The sequence below is a fragment of the Littorina saxatilis genome, linkage group LG4, assembly GCF_037325665.1.
Source record: "Littorina saxatilis isolate snail1 linkage group LG4, US_GU_Lsax_2.0, whole genome shotgun sequence".
Lineage (NCBI taxonomy): Eukaryota > Metazoa > Mollusca > Gastropoda > Littorinimorpha > Littorinidae > Littorina > Littorina saxatilis.
The window spans coordinates 50,340,841-50,363,468 of NC_090248.1; the positions used below are offsets into that span (position 1 = coordinate 50,340,841).

At 40.5% G+C, this 22,628-nt stretch overlaps 1 protein-coding gene across 2 annotated transcripts in view; it reads right to left on the reverse strand.

Moving 5' to 3' along the window:
• Window positions 1-15,736: 15,736 nt before the first annotated feature.
• Window positions 15,737-22,628, reverse strand: part of LOC138965016 (monoglyceride lipase-like) — a 234,316-nt gene continuing 227,424 nt past the window's right edge. Inside the window, exons 5-8 of one of the 2 annotated variants that reach the window (XM_070337140.1) lie at window positions 22,492-22,581; window positions 18,401-18,453; window positions 17,251-17,413; window positions 15,737-16,957 (exon numbers count right to left, since the gene is read on the reverse strand). In XM_070337140.1, the coding sequence (XP_070193241.1) occupies window positions 16,853-16,957; window positions 17,251-17,413; window positions 18,401-18,453; window positions 22,492-22,581 (411 nt within the window). In that variant the 3' untranslated portion in view covers window positions 15,737-16,852. The remainder of the gene's footprint in view (window positions 16,958-17,250; window positions 17,414-18,400; window positions 18,454-22,491; window positions 22,582-22,628) is intronic. The other variant, XM_070337141.1, reaches the window with a different exon arrangement.

Consider the following 22,628-nt stretch of genomic DNA (forward strand, 5'->3'; position numbering starts at 1 on the left):
CTAAAACGGACTCGTTTCTGTCCACAGCCAAAGCTTTTATCACACACAAATTGCTATATATGACAGCTAAGACCGTATTTGTTACATTTTAGCAGTGTTGACCCCGAGTTTCTACTGCAAACAAAAAATAATAGCAAAATCTCAAAGTATGTGCGAGTCCCCTAATATGGACCACCTCCAACAAATCGAAGAAAGTAAAGGCTAAAGGCTATTTTCATTAATTCATTAAGATGCTTGCTGGAAATAACCTATAACTAGCCCTCGAGATTTAAACAAAATATAACAAAAAGTCTTCTTTTCGTGGAAGTTGATAATTTCACTTATTTTCACTCTGTTTTTGATAAGCTTCTTTAGTTTCCTGGTGTGCTTCAAATAATGCTCTCATCAACCCGAAACAGATAAATCTAAAGCATATTTTAATTAGTCTGACTTGTACACTAAGTTGTATCATGATATTTTGAAGTATACGGGGCATTTTACAGTGATTCGTGAAGGCCGCTTCACTGGTCCATATTAGGCGCTCAGGCTCCTAATATGGACCATTTGTGATTTTTTTCTGTATTTAATTATTGCTGAATGTCTATTAAAGCTATTTCACTCTTACTAGGCCAAACGGTTAACCTAAGAGAGAAGGACTACCAAACACAAAATAAAACTTCTTCGCAAGAAAACAAGCTAGTTATCAGCATGAAACAAAAGGTGGTCCATATTAGGAGCCCTTCCCCTACCCAGCGAACACTTTCAACAATCATGCCAACTTTGTGGTAGAGGAGTACGTGCAGAATACGTGAGAGAGACCACCCATGGCATAGCTATCAGCTATGCAAATTGAAGTTCCCTTGCCCACACACTTTGCCCACACGCTGTTTTCATGACCAACGTCCTCGAGGTAACCTACATGTAAGTCGCAAATGCTGGTCACTATAACTGGGTTCTTTTGAATGCTGCTGCTGGACTGAATAAACTCCGTCCAATTAGTCGATGTTTTTCATTGCATAATGTTCTCGTCGGTCGAAGAAGGTGAAAGGTAGGCCGACACCGTTTTATGATGCCAATTCATCGTACGTGAGAACGATCTAACAATCAAGAAGATAGGCCTACATTACTGCAGGTAGGCTAGTTAAAAAATAATTGCAAAGAAATAGAAAGGAGAAACAATGCAAAAAGTCATGTCGTGTGATTGTGTGTGTGTGTGTGTGTGTGTGTAGTAAAACTAAAAGACGAGCCTATCTTACAATTTATGATAACACACACACACACACACACACACACACACACACACACACACACACACACACACACACACACACAAACACACAGAGTTGACACACACGCACACAGTTGATTATGACACATATAGGGGAAGGGCTCCTAATATGGACCGGCTCCTAATATGGACCACCTCCTGTTCTGACAAACTAACGGCGCTAGATCGCTCAAAAAAGTTGTATTCGCTGTATTCACCCTCTCTGGATAACTTGCACATGTCAAAACAGTTGCAGAAACACAAATCTCAAAACTGTTAAGCTTTTTCTCTTTTTTTCCCTTTTGGCAGCGTTCACTCTAAATTTGCCGCCTAGAACGGACTCGTTTCTGTCCACAGCCGAAGCTTTTATCACACAAAAATTGCTATATATGACAGCTAAGACTGTATATGTTACATTTTAGCAGTGTTGACCCCGAGTTTCCACTGCAAACAAAAAATAATAGCAACATCTCAAAGTATGTGCGAGTCCCCTAATATGGACCACCTTCAACAAATCGAAGAAAATAAAAGCTAAAGGCTATTTTCATTAATTTATTAAGAAGCTTGCTGGCCCTCGAGATTTAAAAACAAATATAACAAAAAGTTTTCTTTTCGTGGAAGTTGATAATTTCACTTATTTTCACTCTGTTTTTGATACGCTTCTTTAGTTTCCTGGTGTGCTTCAAATAATGCTCTCATCAACCCGAAACAGATAAATCTAAAGCATATTTTGATTAGTCTGACTTGTACACTAAGTTGTATCATGTTATTTTGAAGTATAGGGGGCTTTTTACAGTGATTCGTGAAGGCCGCTTCTCCGGTCCATATTAGGCGCCCAGGCTCCTAATATGGACCGTTGGTGATTTTTTTCTGTATTTAATTTTTGCTGAATATCTATCAAAGCTATTTCACTCTAATTTGGCCTAACGGTTAACCTAAGAGAGAAGGACTGACTACCAAACACAAAATGAAACTTCTTCGCAAGAAAACAAGCTAGTTATCAACATGAAACAAAAGGTGGTCCATATTAGGAGCCCTTCCCCTACACACACACAAACACACACACAAACACACACACACACACACACACACACACACTCACACACACACACTGTTGACACACACACACACACACACAGAGTTGACACACACACACACACACTCACACACACACACACACACTTGCGCTGTTATAACATACATCGTCATAATCATGGTACGGTCAGACAGTCAACTCTCGGACGCATAATCGCGCGCACCCGCACTTGACGTCCACTTAGAAAAGAAAAGCACAAAAGACAGTTCTTACACATTTTACGTCATTGCTCGTATTGATGACAACTTCCGCTGACGCAAGAGGCTTCTGCAATGTCTGCAACGATGAGAAGCGTAAACAGACTGTCAAAATGACAATCTACAGTATAGACAAGTCATATTTTAAGACACTGTTTATATTCGTAAGTAGGGAAAGTATTGTACTTGCGTTATCGTGACCACGGACACTCGGCCTATTATTCAACAAGACATATTTTCACAGCAAGAAGAAAGCTAGCGCAGACATTGTTCAACAAGATGAGGTTGCTGTGAGTTTATGCCGGCTGTGTATAGAGGATTAAACCAGTCAATTTAAAGAACAGGTAAGCAGTTTTGTCTGAGAACAGAAACCCTGAAACTCTGCATGATTTTAATTACATTTTAACGAGTTCCCTGATGTCTTTCGAAATTGCTCACTACGAGACACTAAAATTAATAGTCGCTCTTATTCCTCTCTGAGTCTCCTAATATGGTTTCAAAATATTTAGAAGAATCAGCATAAATGTACAACACTTCAACTCAATTATACCAGGATGTGTGAGTGTTGTTTGCTCGATCGTTGTCGGCATGTCATAGAATACCTGGTGGGGTATAGCTTCAAATCAAGCGTCTTCGCGATGATACTAAATCAGAAAATGGTTCACTTCAAAATTGTGTACCTGGCCTTAAAATACCTGTCTAAAACAGCTGTTCTTTCAGCGATTCATGGTTGTCGAATTGTATATTTCTTTGTAACCGCTTTAACGTAGTTTTGGGCCAACATTTCACAATGTCTTACTTCTATGTGTTTCTGGTGGTGGATGGATCCTATAGCCGCACTTTTTGTTATCCTCGCAATACACAGCTTGGGTTATACATATATATCTTTCAACAGGTTAAAGTAACAGCAGGGAAACAACCATCTTATCATGATGTGCGAACCAAAGGAAATCAGTATCGTTGTGCCCAGTGGAGGCTACTGTGCCTCCTCCTGCTTATCATCCTCCTCCTTCATCTTCCCGTCGCCTTCGTCGTCCGCGGATTACCTAAACGCGGAACAAACTCGACACGACAGCGAATACACTTCGTCCTCAGCGTCAGACCCTCGCCTTCTGTCACCGCGGTCTGTGGCCACTGCATGGTCCTCTCATCTGTTCAGTGACGAACTGTCTCAGAGCCCACCAGCGCCGTCATCCTCGCTTGTAAGTGTGCTGCAACCGTCACAGACAGAACCATCGCTAAGCCCACCAGCGCCGTCATCCTCGCTAGTAAGTGTGCTGCAACCGTCACCGACAGAACTATCGCTAAGCCCACCAGCGCCGTCATCCTCGCTTGAAAGTGTGCTGCAACCGTCACAGACAGAACCATCGCTAAGCCCACCAGCGCCGTCATCCTCGCTAGTAAGTGTGCTGCAACAGTCACCGACAGAACTATCGCTAAGCCCACCAGCGCCGTCATCCTCGCTAGTAGATGTGCTGCAACCGTCACCGACAGAACTACAGCCAGCACCGCAAGACAGCTTAACGACGGTCAGCAGCAGCAGCAGCAGCAGCAACAGTCTGGCTTTCTACCAAGGCCAGGCACAGTGTCCTCAATCTGGTGCTGCCCTGCATCAGTCTCTTCAGAAAGTCTTATACCCCAGGACAAAAAGCCCAGGCAAGTTCAATATTGTGTAATGATAAATGCTTTAAAACAAAATTGTTAGAGCCAAGTGAAAGTCAGCCCAAGACCATGTGTTGATCATCAGACCGCAAAGAAGTGAAAGAAGAAGGAGAAGAAGATGGTGAAGATGAAGAAGAAGATGTTGAAGAAGAAGAAAAAGAAGAAGGAGAAGGAGGAGGAAAAGAAGGAGGAGATGATGATGTGATGATGATGATGATGATGAAAAAGTATTGTATGTATAAACGTCGAAGTATGCTATCTAATGTGATGTTTGTGAGAAGAGGAAAGCAAAATGATTATCTCCAGCAGAATCATCGTCGTCAGCATGATCATTTTCGTTCTCACCATCATCGTAGTAGATGCGCAATTTGCTACGATATTAATTTAAAAATAGTGATCATCTACAGCAGAATCGTAGTCGTCGTCATGATGGTCATTTTCATCCTCACCGTCATAGTACAACATGCGAAATATGCTGAGATACTAATTACAAATTTAAAAAAACCCAACACTTTTCTGAGCACTTTCTGTTTGTTACGCAGATGACACCTCTTCTGTGTACATTGATGCCTTCAATGTGAACCGGCCGAAGCTTCATGACCTCTCTGCACACACACAGAAGCAACACAATGCAGACCAGCCAGAGCATCGGCAGCGCCTGGTTTTTCAGGGAACAGCTGTTCACAAACTTTCCGGTGCACCACTTATGTCCCAATCTAGCGCATTCAGAACTCCAAAAGCACAGCCAGGGCAGCAGCCAAGGTCAAGTGATTTCCAGAAAGCAAGTGCATCGAGCGTCGAATTCTGCAGAGAGGACCCCAAGCATTTAGGTTCAAGCTTCCATACTTTAAAGGCTTCCACGTCAATGCCAAGCAATCAGGCTGAAGAATCTCGTTGCAAGAACGTAAAAAGGCCAGGTTTTGTGATGGAGACGCCTGCACATGAAAGTCAAAAAGAAGATTCTGCTGAAACATCAGCAACCTGTAGCAATACGCCTCTGATTGAAACCAGTCCAGTTCATCGGAACTGTACTGTTCAAAGACAAATGGCCAGTCGCTTTGTGGATGGACCTTGCAGAAACACATCAAGCGCGGAAGATCCAGACACCCGAACTGTTGGTCAATGTTATCTTCAATGCTTGTCAGGCTCAAATGACTTTCGTCCTTGCTTTAGAGCTGTAACCCTAGGCAACAAAAGTAGGAAGAAGGTAGCAGCGGCAGTAGTGTCCCGCGGCAGAGGGCACAGCTCGTTTGTGTCGTTTCTGGAGCATTGTAGAGCACGTCAGAACTCAGCGCTTGACAAATCTGACGAGGCTCAAAGAGATAGAGGACATTCGCTCGCTGGTCCGCGCTACGCGCCCATTCGGGAAGGTGGTCACTTTCCAAAGCGACCTATGCCGACCAGGGCTCGGTCGTTTGACACAGTTCTGATGGAACATCCAGTCAAACAGACACCTTCAGCTGCCGCAGCTACTGGGAGTCTGAATGATTATGTATACAATTTGGATTCAAAGCAGGAAAGTCAATGGCAAAACAAAAGCAAAACGCTTGCCCGTATGTTCCCAGAAATAGAGACCAGTGTGCAGACGCCTGAACCAGGCATTAGTGGAGAACAGTTGTGCAACCAGCTTTTGGCAACATATGGATGGGGATTTGGTAGGTTACCGCTGAAGCAAATTGCTCCGAAGGCCAGTACATCTGACGAAGACGTTAAGACAGGTACATCACCAGTTACTTCGCCTCTTCATATTACACTGTTACAATCTCCCAAGCCAACGCAACAGAGCTCTGAGCCAACACACACAACAGAAAATGCTGAAAGCTCAGTCCACAAGGAAGTGTTCCTCACTGAATCTGCAATGGCAGACCCGGCGGAACTAAAAAATACCCCAAATTTTGCGAAGCGTTTTTTGGCTCGCCGTAAATGGGAGTGCGAGTGGGTTTCGAGTAAATTAGCCACTGCCAATAAAGACATAAAACCTGAAGCCAGTCCCAGTCCCAATAGAATGGGGACAGCCCGAAGCGTCAAGAACCGTCACGCGTTCGACAGCAAACTTTGGACGAAAGGTAAAGACACACCTGAGGCTTTGCTCCAAAAACAGGAAGCTGGATGTTCAAACGTGAACAAGGACACTAGGGCCAAGCTCAAGGGTGGCAGCTTGCACAACACACCGGAGCTGTTGTGTTCTGGCAAGGCCTGTGAGCAGCCTGATGTAAAACAAAAGGAAAAAGGAAAAAGGCCTGGTGTGGTTACAAGGGAATTGGTACCATATCTGGAGAGGGTTTTAGATGAAGGACATTCTCCAAGCTTTACAGACATCCCTGACGCAGTTGACGATGGAGAAAGAGACCTGTCAACAGCATCCACACATGTATTGAATTGTCAAGAGGCAAACTTTGCGCCAACACATCTGGACGACTTAGTACGTATCGTCCCTTATACTCAACACGATCAAGAAGACGCCGCTTTTACAGATCTTGTGGACCAGATTGAAAATGAAACGCTTGTCAAAAATTGTAAACATAACGCTGCAACAGCGTTTGACAAACGACCAGACAGTACTTCCAAAGTTCTAGTCCGCAGTGAAATCGACGTTTGCAAAGTGTCTAAAGCAAAAGTGCCTCAGTATGCTGAGACCGTCAACGGTAAAGATTTGAATAGTCCAGAGGCAAACTTTGCGCTGACACGTACCGTCGCTCTTAGTCGACACGATCAACAAGACGGTGCTTGTAAAGATCATGTGGACCAGATTAAAAATAAAACGCTTGTCAAATATTGTAAACTCAACGCTGCAGCAGCGTTTGACAAACGAACAAAAGTTCTAGACCGCGGTGACATCGACGTTTTCAAATCGTCTAAAGCAAAAGGGCCTCATCATACTGAGACCGTCCAAAGTAAAGTATTCCACCACGGTCATCGAATCTACAAATGCTCTCCGGGTGACACTGTCTGTATGCCACTTGCAGTCCGCGGGACTAGAAAGGATTTTGTCAACAAGTTTGTTCCAAGGGAGACATTAAGTGAGCGTAGAATCCAAAAACCACAACAAACCAAACCACCTGTGTTCACCATTAAGTCGCGATTCTGTGAGTCATCACCATGTAAAAAAGGCGCTGAATGTAGCAGCCCGGAGGCCAAAGCCAGTCAAACGCAGCTAGCGATCAAGCCAGCGCAGAAGAGTTCTGCAGCAAGAGCTAGTCAGGACAGTGCACCGATGAAAACCGGTTGCTTCCGTCGAAAACGCAAAGGCAAAGGCAAAGTCAAAGTCAAAAGCAAAAGCAAAAGCAAAGGGGGTCAGATCAAACCAACAATCCAATCTATCAAGTTGAAACTCATCAACAGTCCCTTCAGCTTGCCGACCACAAAAAAACAGACGGCTGGTCAGCTCATCAGAATGGCCAGCATAGACGTCAAAGGGCATCACGTCGCTTCAGTAGAAAGAGCAAGTTCAGGTTCCGCTGCACCACCCAAAGGCAACCAGAGCAACTCCGTTTCCACCAGTAAACGCAGCGTACGTCATAGTACCTCTCTCAGCTACAAGAGAGCGAACGCTGCCGCTGACACAAGAGTCAAACGCGCTGTGTTTGGAACAAACTTGTCTTCTGGTTCAGCGCATGGTAGATTAGAAGCTGGTGATGGAAAACACAGACAGACTTTGTTTGAATTACGAACCGAGGGAGGGGGAACCAACAATCAAGAGGTCGTCAGCATTTCGAGAATTGCAAACACCACACAATCAAAAAACGACGACGAAGACAACTCAGAAAACGAAAATGGAGCGAATAAAAAGGATGAAGAAGAGGAGGATGACAAAGAGGAGGAAGAGGAGGAGAGCGAAGAAGAAGAAGACGACAAAGATTTAAGCGATGAAGAAAAGAGTTACAGTGACGACGATTATGACGACGGCGACGGAGAAGAAGCAAGAGGAGCTGAGGAGCCTGGGGAAGACATGATGACCAAGCCCCTGACCGTCAGCATGATGAGGCAGTACTGCCGGCAGGTCGGGCAGCGACCCGTCGTGACCAAGAGGATGGCCCGAGCCATCTGCACGTGGAACAAGCACGGATACGACAAGTTCTCCCGCCGCATCAAAAATAGGGCCCGACTGCCCTGTCGCACAAGGTCCTGTACTCCTTCTGTCAACCAAAAATGAACGGTTCGAAAAAGATGCGATCTCTCTATCCCGCCGCAAGTCGTGTGTTCTCTTTTTATAAAGAAATGACAAGGAAAAAAATGTTCTGAGAAGACCCGAACGATGTATCGCTTAAAATTGTGAACGTCGTTGTAGAGAAGTGCTACCGAAGGGAACAATTAAGTCAGTTCTAAGAGGAAGATCTGGCAGTTGTATTACTCAAAATCTGTGTTGCACCCGGCCTTTATTAAACATTGATACAGAAGCGAACAGTTTTTGAGATAAACTGGCCGACATATCACGCAAAGTCTTAGACTCTTCCATAGAGAAATGACACCGAGAAGAGGACATTTCATATAAGACCTGACCACTTTATCGCACACAATCGTGGACACCTGTATAGAGAAGTATACAGAAGAGAACAGAAAAAGACCTGGGCGTTTTTATCCCCCAAAACTACTCTACCCCTTTATAGATAAGTAATACCGAAGCAAACATTTTTAAGAAAAAGACCTTGGCGTACGTGTTGTCAGAGAAAATGCTCTTAGAAAAAGACCTCTACTCCTTTATGGAGAATGGATATAAAAGAGACTGAACAGAACATGGAAGACGTGTACGCTTTTTCACAAGGCTAAGTCTTGTATTCCTACATAGAGAAAAATGCTACCAGAAGAAAACAGGTCAGGTATTGACGACCGTATTGAACATTCAGACGGGAACTCATATATGGACTCGGAAATCGTAACGAAGAGTACTGGCGTGGCAGTTCCACAATGTTCTCAAAGTTTCGACCAGCTTCGATATCCCAGGACATGACGTCTATGTACTATGTGGTTAATAATAGAAAGACCTGAATACGCAACCGCGGTCGTCCGATTGTGACGCAGAGGACGCACGCACGGGCGCTCACACCCACACACACGCAGAGAGAGAGAGACAGAGAGAGAGAGGACACGATTTTCGTCGGTTGGATATTGGTTTTTGATTCCATTTATTTTGTTGAATCCGTAACTAACCAGTAACGCGAAAAATCACTCAACCTGGATAGAGAGAGGGAGAGGGAGAGAGAAAGAGAGATAGAGACTATGACTATCATGATGAACTGACTCAGTCCGAACTTGTATCAGTCTTGGATCAAGTAAATTACTATGAAATGATATGACGCACTGTTGTCTTTTTTGAACACTTTCTTTTACACGGCTCGAAGTGTTGCTGTATATGATCTATATGTATAGATCACGGCGTGGTGGAGCGGTGTGGCCGCCCGTGCGTTCAGAGGAAGCAAGGCAATTCAAGGGAGGCTATCGACAGAAATTCATCTGCCTGGACAAAAAGTGGTAATCTCCCTTCCAACGTCTCCTGTCCAACAATAGTTTACTGCATTCATTCGATAATAAATTGATGATATGCACTGAAGAAAGCCAGAGAGATACTATGCCTCTGAGAGAACGAAGGAAGAAGAAGGGTAGTGTGTGTGAAGAAAACAGAAGATGAAACTTTCCTTAAAAACTTTTATTAGAAACAAAAAGTATGTCAAAAATTGAGCAAAGTACAAAACATTCTCAAATGTGAAAAATAAAGAAACAAAATAATTACAACATGCTTACATTTGAAACTTCGAGGTCGTCATCGTGGATTGACGCCCGACCAAAGCCTTATTGAAGCCCGACAGAGGGATATCGAATGAGTTGGGGCATTCTGACCAATCATAGGATCTGTTTCATTAAAACGCCAACTTGGTTGAATTACAATCAACATTAACCCATTCCAAATGTAGTTATGATCAAAAAGAGATCAACAAAAATAAACCAAAATAAAAGGGGTAACAGGCACAGAAAAAATGTTATTGTGCAATTCACATGCTGTAGGTTGCAAATCCTAAGACTATGTTTTTTAGTGGATAGATATGGGTTGCAAGATCAAAGCTCAAAGTTAATTTTGTCCAATGCAATTGATCAGTTTTAATTAAAGAATCCACTCTGTTCAAATTCACTCACCAATTTTTTTCTCGCCAAACTCAAACACTTTTGCAAGGGTCCCCAAAGGGGAGTATTATGTATTTAGCAAGACTTTAGGGCTTTAATTTTGGCACAAAGTGACACTTTCAATGTCATGAATGGGGTTACAATGATGGGATATGACAAAATATTCACTGGTTTTGTAATGATAACAAATGAGTATATCTGACAAGGCTAATCTAAAAAAATTAAAGAAAATGCTAAAGTAAATGCATATCAAATACTCTTCAATTAAAGGCAAAACAAAATTAATGCACAATTGTCAATAAAAATGGGAAAAAAATAAAGCAACCAAACCGCATCTTGGTGAAATCTGAATCTGATGAAAAAAAAGCTGATTAATAACACTTTTTGAAGGGGAAAAAAAGCTGATTAACGTAGTTGTTTTAAAAGTACAAAACCGTATTGATTTAAATAAAACTGGTTATTTGAAATCTACAAAAAGGATAAGTCAGCCAAGAAACTTCCAAAAACACAAACATGTTTTGATTTGAACAAAAAACCAAGCGGATGGGTTGGGTGGGGCGAGGAGCCACACTAAATACATATAACATGATCTTCGTGACATTTTCTGCAGACCAAACTGATTCATTACATGTAGATTGAAATGTTTTGCCAATTTTACATTCAAAGATACACTTTGCAACATGCACATATTTAAACAGCCAAAAACATTAACATCACGCACCCTTTGACATAATGTCCTACCCTCTTTCTTATTACCAGCGTCATGACAGATATTTAAAATAATTCAATTATCCAATTTTGTTTGAAGAACTGCAGCTTGAGCCTTCAACATTTGTAGAGACAACTCCAGTCCACTGAAAAACAAGCAAACTAACCTGAACAACAAAATTTAAACAAAATACTGACAAACAGATTTGTTTGCAAGACACAGACCACTGGGTCACAGGTTGCGGTGAATACTGACCGTGAATTTTCTTCTAAGAATTAAATATTGGGGGTAAAAAGCAAATTTGCAAGTTTTCAACATCACATTGATAATAACTTAAATAAGGCACACAATGCAAACTTGGATCCTTCAAGTGAACACTTCGTATGAATTATCACAGCAGGGTCGGAAAGCCCTAAGTATGCAATACATGGTTAGAAGTCTTGATATAAATATGTATTATTGCCCCAAAACAATGAAACAAATACTGGGACAATAGTTTTGATTTTCAGACACATCTATACAGTAAAAATTAGGTTCTTAATAAAGAAGTTTTTTAAGGCTGGGAGTTTTGTAAACCAGTACAGTTGAACCTGACGCGTCTTTCTTTCAGGCGAGATATTCTTTCGGCTTGCCGCTCGCGGAGCTAGGAGGCGAGAGTGTGTATGAAACGGTTTGATGGCTAGCTACGCAAGAATTAAACACCAATGGTTGATGCCGTAAAATCCCTAGCAAACGCCCACCCCCCCCTCCGCACAGATTTCGGGTAAAAGTAGGGGGTGGGCGTTTGCTAGGTATACACCCCTTTGCAAGATAACGTGTCATCAGATTTTCACGAGAGAAATAAAGAGGTACAACCATGTGATTTATGCAATTTTAATGAAAATTAAACACACAGTTTGCTTACACAAATAAATCTGTGCTAGAAAAAATAGAAAAAAAAGAACACAAGTGACCTTGTTTCTTCTCATTCTCGGACTAACGTCAGCACAAACACAGTTTCTTCTCTTGTTTGGAGATCTGGTAGGTAGCTTCGTTTTCAAGATATTTCAAGGCTTTTAGTTTGTACGAGCGTATGTCACTGTAAAGGATTTGTGCTTCGGCATGGCTGAACATAGAGAAGTGTTAAACACTCATTAAAAAAGTCACTGAACGACTTCACTGTGGGACATGACGTAATTTTATCCCCCCCCCCCCCCACCCAAAAAAAGGAGAACCATCGAACAGTGTGCACCAATCCTAGATATAGGAGGCCGACTGTCCTAAAACTTGTTTTCTTTAAACCGGGGTGGGTGCTAGGTATTGACCCCTCTGCACAACTTTTGGCCAAAAGTGGGGGGTGGGCGTTTGCTAGATACTGGGCGTTTGCTAGGGATTTTACGGTACTGAAAAGGTCATCTGCACTGGTCGGTAAACATCCATGGACAGCCTATCGGATTGGCAGCAGTGTCGCCGCCATGTTTTCTCGCCAAGCAGCAAGCCGAAAGCTACCTAGCATTCAAGGCGAGAATCCTAGCGTCCCTCGTGGCGAGAAGTGCCTAAGAAACGGTACTTCCTCGCCCCACTCACCTGTAAGAAACGGGGGACTGTCCTGGTGACAGGTGACCTCTTGAAAACGACCACCTGTCTATGATAACCCCAAATGTCCCCAACAATGTTCTCTCTCTCTGAAATTCCCTTTTCTATGATCTGATCACCTATCTGTAATGTCGACCTTTGGCCAGCCCCTTCGGTGGTTCGACTGTTTAAATGTAAAAAAACAGGGAATTCAGATCCCTCAAAAAAATTGTCAAGAAATGTGGTCCCCCGCATTGAGTCAAACTCAAACTAAGGCACAGGGGCATAGTAATGACTTTTATTTTGATACAGTGGTACCTGTAACATATGGTCCCTCTAATGAGAGGACACCTCCCATTAAGGGACATCACTTTCAAATAAAACCCATAACACAGCGGACATTTACAGTCAACACGAAGCCTGAATGTGACGCATAAAGATCACGTATTGAGATATACACATTTGATAACATACAACACTAGAATCTTCCTGCTTTTCATAAGTTTACTGTAAATACAGAATGAAAAGAAACACAACAGTTAAAATTACTGTGTTTACAAAATCCAACTACAGATGCATTTTCAAGGCTAGTGAAACTACATGCATCACCAAAAGGCGTTTTTCCGATTATGCTAAAAATCCAGCATTAAATACTGACAAACTTAGAAATGCCAAACTTGTAGATATTTTTTTTAATTGGTGTAACAATGAAGTTAGTATGCATTTAAAATAACTAACCATCAAACACTGATAACAATGTTAGGAATGATTCCTGTGAAGATAAGCAGTGGTCCATTATGTTACATATATATCATCAGTCATCATAAATAAATTGTTTGTTAATTGTACAAAATTCATAAAAAGATTACCTTCCATTTAAAACTTGTACATAGTTAATGGTCTTATATATCAAAAATCATTTTCTATTATTTTTGTAAAATACAGTTGGTAGGTAGTTTTATGCATCACATTTTTTTTACTAGGAATGCTGTTTATGTCAGGCCAAACCATATTCCTCAGTTATGGAATGTATACATTAATAAAACCATACAGAACATCCACAACAGAGAGCTTTTATACCCGTACGATATGAATTTCCATAAATGCTTTGAGTGGAGAATCAGGCTGGTAGGACAATGCCAATGAATGGGGGACGTTGACAACAAATTGGACAAGACCAAAATAAACAGGAACAAAAGGCTCAAACCAAGAGAATAATTACTCCCTTTGAGATTTACGCTACAAGTATTAGTCAACAATAAACGGACTGATGCCAGAGCATGATCTATTTGATTTTATAAGAAATGTTGTTTTTTTTTACTTCTATTCAAGTTTTGATATGAACAAATTGATTTCTTTGAAAATGTTTTACTTCTATTCAAGGTTTGATTGGACAAATTGATTTCTTTGAAAATGTTTTACTTCTATTCAAGGTTTGATATGAACAAATTGATTTCTTTGAAAATGTTTTACTTCTATTCAAGGTTTGATATGAACAAATTGATTTCTTTGGAAATGTTTTACTTCTATTCAAGGTTTGATTGGACAAATTGATTTCTTTGAAAATGTTTTACTTCTAGTCAAGGTTTGATATGAACAAATTGATTTCTTTGAAAATGTTTTACTTCTATTCAAGGTTTGATATAAACAAATTGATTTCTTTGGAAATGTTTTACTTCTATTCAAGGTTTGATATGAACAAATTGATTTCTTTGGAAATGTTTTACTTCTATTCAAGGTTTGATATGAACAAATTGATTTATTTGAAAATGTTTTACTTCTATTCAAGGTTTGATATGAACAAATTTATTTCTTTGGAAATGTTTTACTTTTATTCAAGGTTTGATATGAACAAATTGATGTCTTTGGAATTCAAATTTTGATTGGACAAAAAAACTAACAATGTTAACAATGACTTCCGCTTCCTCCCTCTTCCTATTTGTCTACCCGTACTTCCTCATTTTAAGCTCATGTATGTGCACTGAGATTATCAGAAGGTACACATAAACAAAGTAACAATGGAACTCTATTCAATTAAATATATTTTGAAAAAGATAAAAAATACACAAATAACCAGCCATAATGCCCAAAAATTCCCTGTTGAGCCTTCCGACAATATCTGCAATTAAACCAGACTATCTTGACTGCCCAAATTAACAACAGAAGGAAAAGTATTACATTTGTCATTCTTGTAATAATTCAGGTCAGAGTATCATCATACCATAAATGAACTTCTTCGTTCATGGGCTAAAACTCCCACGTTTTTAGGTGTATGACCGTTTTTTACCCGCCATTTAGGAGCCATACACTGCTTTTGGGGGATGCATGCTTGGTATTTTCGTGTTTCTATAAACCACTGAAATCTTGACATGGAGTACAGGATCTTTTCAGTGCGCACTTGGTCTTCGGCTTGTGTGTACACATGATATGAAGGGGGATAAGGCACTAGCAGGTCTGCACATAAGTTAACCTGGGAGATCGGAAAAAATCTCCACCCTTAAACCACAGACGCGGCTGGGATTCGAACCCACGACCTTCCGCTTGGGAGGCCGGCGTCTTATCCACTAGCCCATTGCGCTCGCCTTCATAAATGAACAAACAAATTCATGGAAAAAATACAAAGCACCGGTCAATATGGCAGCAATCATCTTTGCATTGTACAGAAAAAAACTCTCAGCTGAATATTTGCAGATACATGTACAGTTTCTTAAATAGTTTAGAAACAGCAGTCTGATTAGCAAAATCAAAAATGACTTGAATATTATTTTTGAGTCACTTGAGAAAAAGTGACTCTATGTAATCGGTCAGTGTTAGTCTGTCCGGCCGGCCGTCCGGCCGGCCGTCCGGCCGGCTGGCCGTCCGGCCGGCCGTCCGTAGACACCACCTTAACGTTGGACTTTTCTCGGAAACTATCAAAGCGATCGGGCTCATATTTTGTTTAGTCGTGACCTCCAATGACCTCTACACTTTAACGATGGTTTCGTTGACCTTTGACCTTTTTCAAGGTCACAGGTCAGCGTCAAAGGAAAAATTAGACATTTTATATCTTTGACAAAGTTCATCGGATGTGATTGAAACTTTGTAGGATTATTCTTTACATCAAAGTATTTACATCTGTAGCCTTTTACGAACATTATCAGAAAAACAAGGGAGATAACTAGCCTTTTCTGTTCGGCAACACACAACTTAACGTTGGGCTTTTCTCGGAAACTATAAAAGTGACCGGGCTCAAATTTTATGTGAACGTGACTCATTGTGTTGTGAATAGCAATTTCTTCCTGTCCATCTGATGCCTCATATAATATTCAGAACTGCGAAAGTGACTCGATCGAGCGTTTGCTCTTCTTGTTTTTAAACTCCATGGCAAAATCCTACAAAATGAAATGCATTAGGAAAAGTCACACATGCATTTTTTTCAGTATAAAATAAATAACATTAATTACATACACTCATACATACACACATGCGTACACACATGCATTCACACAAAGACAAACTGGTGCATCTTAAACATATTTCAAAGAAAGCATCATACATGTATTGGGAATGTCAAATACCTCTGAAAAGGCCAATAACCTAGCAAAACAAGCGTGCATCTCCTGAGTAGCTGTACAATATGCTTGAAAACAAACAACAGAGTACATCATGGTGGGCAAATTGAAATTAGAAAACAAAGAGAGATACAGATCGAATACTTGCAGTAACATCGCAATATTCTATGACCATTTTGTTTAAGAAAAGGGAAGGTTGGGGTGTGGTGGGGAGGGGAGAGAGTGTTAGTAAGGCAAGCAATCTATAGAGGACAATGCAGTTAGTCTCTTGAAACAATTTGTTCCCAGACAATTCTGCATTATAATCATCAGAACAGGAAATTGCCTTCCCGACAGTCCTGAGCCTGTGATCAGTATCACAGTACATGTAATCCTTGTTTTGACCGTACATAGTACACCATAATTACTTAAAATTGATACACATGATCAACTCAAATGACCCCTAACACATTTGAACTGCAAGGTAACCACAGCTATTTTTGCAAACTTGATCAATAAAAATGTTTACTCAAAAAAGCCTGTTGGCATCAAGGCAAGATTGGTGCTACAATTTATGAACCAGGCAAGGGAAGTAAGTACATGGAGCAATAATTTTCCACAATTCAACAGTTTTATCCATTCGGATTTGGGGGATGGTGGATGTTCAAAATTGAAGGTGGCACCCCTGCAGAATGTAAACTGTGCAACATATTTTTGAATCCACGGGTGGTTGCAGTCAGTCTATTTCTTGAGCCTGGCAGTGATCCAGTCGACAACCTCCTGTCTGACACCAGCGCCGTCTTCGCCAGGTTCAGAATGGAGCTGGTGATAGAATCCTTCGTACAGCTGTCACAACACACAATTATATATGTCAGGAATGAAATTGAAAACTCCTTTAGTGACCATTGTACATACCAAAGATTATCGCGCAAACTTAGGAGAATTCTCAGGCACATCTGCCCGCTTCATGACAACAACCATTTATTGTTAATTAAAATGAGTATATTAAAAAGACATTTTTCCCCCGATGCATCAATTTACAGGTTTCTCATTTGTACATTCCTCGAATTAGCAGAAAAGTAGGAGCCTTGCAAATGAATGTTAGCGATAATGATCTGTGAGAAACTTGATCGACTCACCTTGAGGGTCTTATCGGTGCTGGAAACCTTTTCAGCCAGGAGACGAGAGCCGTTGGGATGGGTGAGTCTGTCCTCTGTGCCGTGCATTGTCATCACAGGGCACTTCAACACTCGCATGTTGGCTTCAATGAACTGCAGCCACTTCAGAAATGACGCTCCCCACCTGAGGACGAGAGAAAACAAAATCCGTTGCATCAAAGTGTGCGGAATGATTCATACTTTACATACTACATGTAGTCATGTATCAGCTATAACTCGGACTGAAAATGTTTGGCCTAAATTCCTCACTCAGATGCAAATGAATCATTTTCATTATCATCATTACTTTTTCAGAATAGTGAGATACATTTTTCTGTCTAAAAACTTTGGGTAAAATTGTCTGCGTTTAACATTACCTGAGGCCTGTAATCGTCCCAGATATTAATTGAGAATTAAAATGATATATATGCATTTGCGCTGTGCATGCATGTCGTCAGAAAATTCTTGAAAGAAGCAGTGATCGACGAAAGCACCTGGGGCACTTTACAAAATCCTTGAGTGCCCATAATGAGTTATGTTCAAATCTGTTAATACATGTACAATTAAAGTAAATGCTGCAGCATGTATATTAGAACAAGAGGCGAAGCCTTCAAGGCTCACGTAAGAAATCGACAAACAGTAACACAAACTCAATCACTTCGTCACACATACACACACACACACACACAGTAAGCGGCATAGGTGACACTGTGCAAGAAAGCGAGACACTAGATCTAGATCTGAATGGCCGATTTCGAAGAAAAAACTAGTCTCGGCCCGCTCGGCAAAATAACAATGACCGAGACTTTCAGTAATTCCTTCGCGTGACGTCTAACCCTCTTACGTCATAATGTGACGTCTTCAAATGTTGTGACGTCTTCAAATGTTAAAGTTTCTATCACAGACATACATACATACATACGCACGCACGCACGCATGCACGCACGCACGCACAGACAGACAAAAGTTAGCATCGCATAGGCTACACTTACGTGAGCCAAAAACAGGATTAACAGAGAGATGAAGATCTGCTGCTGCTTCTACCATTGTATAGATATTGAAGAACATAATTATTTTAACTGGCATTTAGAGGAAGACAAACAAACAAACAAACAAGTTAATTAACACAAACCTTGCTTTCAATCCACCATGATAAACAAGAGGGTCATCTTTGTATCGCAGGACCTGCAGTTGGCATACAAATTATAATATTCAATTCCATGAAGTTGTACAATTACAGAAGTAAATAAACAGACAAAATGAACTTCCACTTCAACTTTCTTGTCTGATCAGACAGTCAAGTATAATTACATTTGGTATTTATATGCATTCAAGTTTCACCCAAAAATGACATTTTGTATTGATTTATGCATTCATTGAGTTTCACCAAGAACAATGGTAACTTTTTATTATGTGTAATGATTATCAAACAAAAAGGTTAGCCGAGAGCTGTTATACAAACAGGAACAAACGTTTTTGACACACTGTGCTTGAAGGAAGTGCATTTTTACAAGTTGGAATGATATTTAAAATTAATCATAACCCACACTTTTGATGTGACATTCAGTGACTGGCGATGCATATTATCGATAATACATATGCCTCTCAAAACAATGTGCTTGGTTTGTTTGGTAACGTAAATATTTACGGAATCGTATACTAAGTTTTACCATTATTCGCTACTCTGAGCGGAGTATGAAGGTGACATCAAAGCACATTGCAATACAATACAATAAAACGTTATAATATCAATTATAAAAATTCTTTTCCTGACTGACAACAAGGCCGTCCAGCACATGACATATGATAAGAATATAAACACTGTATAGAACACACATGCAGCCTGTAATGTTTTGTAAGTTCTGGATGTCTTTTAGTTGCACAGGCAGTAACCACCATGAAAAACACACACTTCCTAAACTCTGTATAAAAAAAAAAACAAGGAAGAAAACAGTAACAATTAAAGGATATAAAAAAAAATGACACTCAGAGGCAGGGTAGTCTACAATCACTTAATTGTTAGGATTCAAACCATTCTGACATTACTGCACACATGATGATATGGTTATTATGTGGCAATATGACATTGACTTTTTTTGATGTTATTTTTTTTTTAGTGAGATTAATTATTCCACATAAAGGTTATGTTTGTGATTAATGCCTGAAAAACACATTTGACTAAGTTACGGTATAGTAAAAAGTTTAAGTTACTGTGCTTGACACTTCCAGGTGCACAAAGCCCAAAGGGATTTCAGTCATGCCTCACCCATCTTGATCCATTTAAAATTATACCTTCTTCTTCTTCGTCGTTCATGGGCTTAGACTCCCACGTTCACTCATGTTTTTAGCACAAGTGGATTTTTACGTGTATGACTGTTTTTACCCCGCCATTCAGGCAGCATACGCCGTTTTCGGATGAGGCATGCTGGGTATTTTCGTGTTTCTATAAGTATAACCCACCGAGCTCTGACATGGGTTACAGGATCTTTTTCGTGCGCACTTGGTCTTGTGCTTGCATGTACACACAAAGGGGAATAAGTCACTAGCAGGTCTGCACATAAGTTGACCTGGGAGATCGGAAAATCTCAACCCTTAACCCACCAGGCGGTAGCGACCGGGATTCGAACTCACGACCTCCCGATTAGGAGGCTGACGTCTTACCACCACACCACTGCCCCCGTCTAAAATTATACCAATTTGTTTCATTGACTTCTTGTTAGGAGTAAAAACTGCAATTTTGTTAATAATTAATGTCATCATTGTCTGGGCAGGACAGCATTGTCCTTGATCAGTCTTAACATCAGGTCCCGCATTTGAATTACTGTCAATTGTACATTAAAAGCCTGCATTGAAGTTTAAGGCTTGGCAAGAGCGGGATGTTTTTCTATCTTGGGTAGTTAACTAGTGTTAAAACATTGGTATTTGGGTCCACTTTGGCATACCGCACACAGCCTTTAGCCCCAGAATGTGATCACGGGAAATGTTTAAATTACATTTAGACAGTTACATGTAATTGTAAATCTGCGACAAAAAGACACATCGTTGCTTCATCAATGCTGTGACCTGCACTGCATCTTTAAGTTACACCCCCTGCATCCGTACTGTGGGTGTGAAAACATGCTGGTAAGCAAATGGGATAAGCACATACATACAAGAACAAATTCACAGAAGCGGGAGGTATATATATATATACACATGCATGGTACATACTGTAAAGAAGAGTGGAGATAAATGCTTGAGGCTAATTGCTGCATCAAACAGGCTGTGTGCACTATAATTCTTAGCTGCAAATAATCAATGCCTGCCCTAACAGTACTAAACCTGCTCTTGGGGAATCTCGTGAAGGTCTGCAGCATTAATCTACTGTGAACTGTAATTAAAACTTCTCTGAGGAATTACATGAACTCTTGAATGCCATTGTTTTAATTTTGTTCTTGTGCAGTACGAACTTGTGACCAAGTCTTATGCTAACCAATCTGGTAAACAACTTGCTAATTTGACATTCTGAGGAACATGGGTGGGGTGTGGGCAGGAGAGGGAGGAGAGGTGTGTATGGGAAAGGGGGGGGGATACATAAAAAAACCCTGATATAACAGGGAGTGGGGAAGGTGACTGTGAGGAACACAATTAACCTGTTAAAATAAGACTCAAAGCACCATAAGAGAATTTCGCGTGATCAACCCAGGGTCCATCCATGCTAAGGGCAGTTGGGGCAGCCATCGGGCCAGCTGGCAGGCCACATATAACTGAAAATCAGCCAGCAAGCAATCATTCTGGGAATTATATGGTTAAACATGAGTAATGTGTACAGGATGCTGCACTTGTTTACCTAAAAAGTTAACTTTTAGTTATTAATAGTACCAGGTACTTTTAGCTACTAAAGTACGAGGTACATTGTCCATAATGAGCAGCTTTTAAAACATTAAGCTCTTGACAAGTATAAGTGTGCTGTGCAGCAAAGCTTTTCAAATGTCAGAAGCTTGGGGATTATGGTTACAGCCAATGAGATTTACTGCAAATGGAGGTGGAAGCACTTTTGTCAAATCCCCAGAAGTACCAATTACTATTGGCAAAACAAAGACTAACCAGTCATTACTCCACCAATGCACTGATAATAATTATTGTTCTAAAATGGTCAAACATTTAGAAAACATTTTCTCTTCACCAGTAACACTAAGGCCAAAAAAAATATAGGTGTGGTTAAGGTAACAATTAGCCACAAAAAAATAGGGTAGGAAGGTTTAAGGCAATCACTTTTTTTTAAAACTTTTTTTTCTAATGTGTACAAATTAAATCTACTTGACAGGGAAATAAGTGTGCGACTCGAGCGCTTTCGCTTTCATTGCGTTTTCTGCACTCGTTTTCTTGTGTTCTTTTTTTTTTTTTTTTTTTTTTTTACATACATATGTAATAAAAAGTTATAGGGTCGGCCCCTAAAATTAGGGTAGGTCGGGGTACCGTAACCACACCTATTTTTTTTTAGGCCTAACAGCAAGTGCTTTTCTTCAACACAACCGCTGATCTCAATTCAGATTGTTACTCAGTGAGTATTAAAATGTGAAAGTCTGATGCGTTCGGAATTGTGATTTCTGTCTAAATTGGAACAAACAACAAACTCTCTAATAATATTAGACATATTGAGCAACTGTCAAGCTTTATCGTTTGAAAGAGTAGTATTCTGTCTAAATACAGCACACAAAAATAAATGTAATAATAAATCAGAATAAAGTCAAAAGAAAGAAATCAATGGATTAATACATGTAACTTATGCAAAGCTTTGAACTCATGCTGAATGGAGCAGCATGCATGCAGTGGGGGAGGGGGGGTTATATAAAATCATGCAAAGTCAACAGACGTCGCATTGTCATTAAAGAACCGCGCAGGCTATACCGTTGGTTAGCACAAGCGGTGACTGACTGTACTGTCCAAGACAGTGTGTGCTGCAATCATTAATATAAACATATCAAAGCAAAGCAGTTAGTTTGGCTGAATACACAAATCCCCAAGTACAGTGGAACGTAACGCTTTTGTAAGAGTCTCCCACAAATTTGAGAAAATCAGGTCTTAAAAAGGAGGGAGTCTATAAATATGGGGGTAAATTTATAGTTCTCATGAACAAGAAATTGAGAAAATCAGGTCTTAAAAGGGAGGCAGTCTTAAATTGGAGAGGGTTCCACTGTACAACATTTTTTTCCCATTCCCCAAACCATGAGTTTTAATTACCACAGCTTCATCACGACTTATGTGATCTGGGTTTAGATAAAGAATCGGAGCTTGAGGGCAAATCCTTGCAGCAATTTTGCCAAAAAATATCTGCAACAAGGATTCAGTGTAACAAAACATAATGCATACGTAAAACA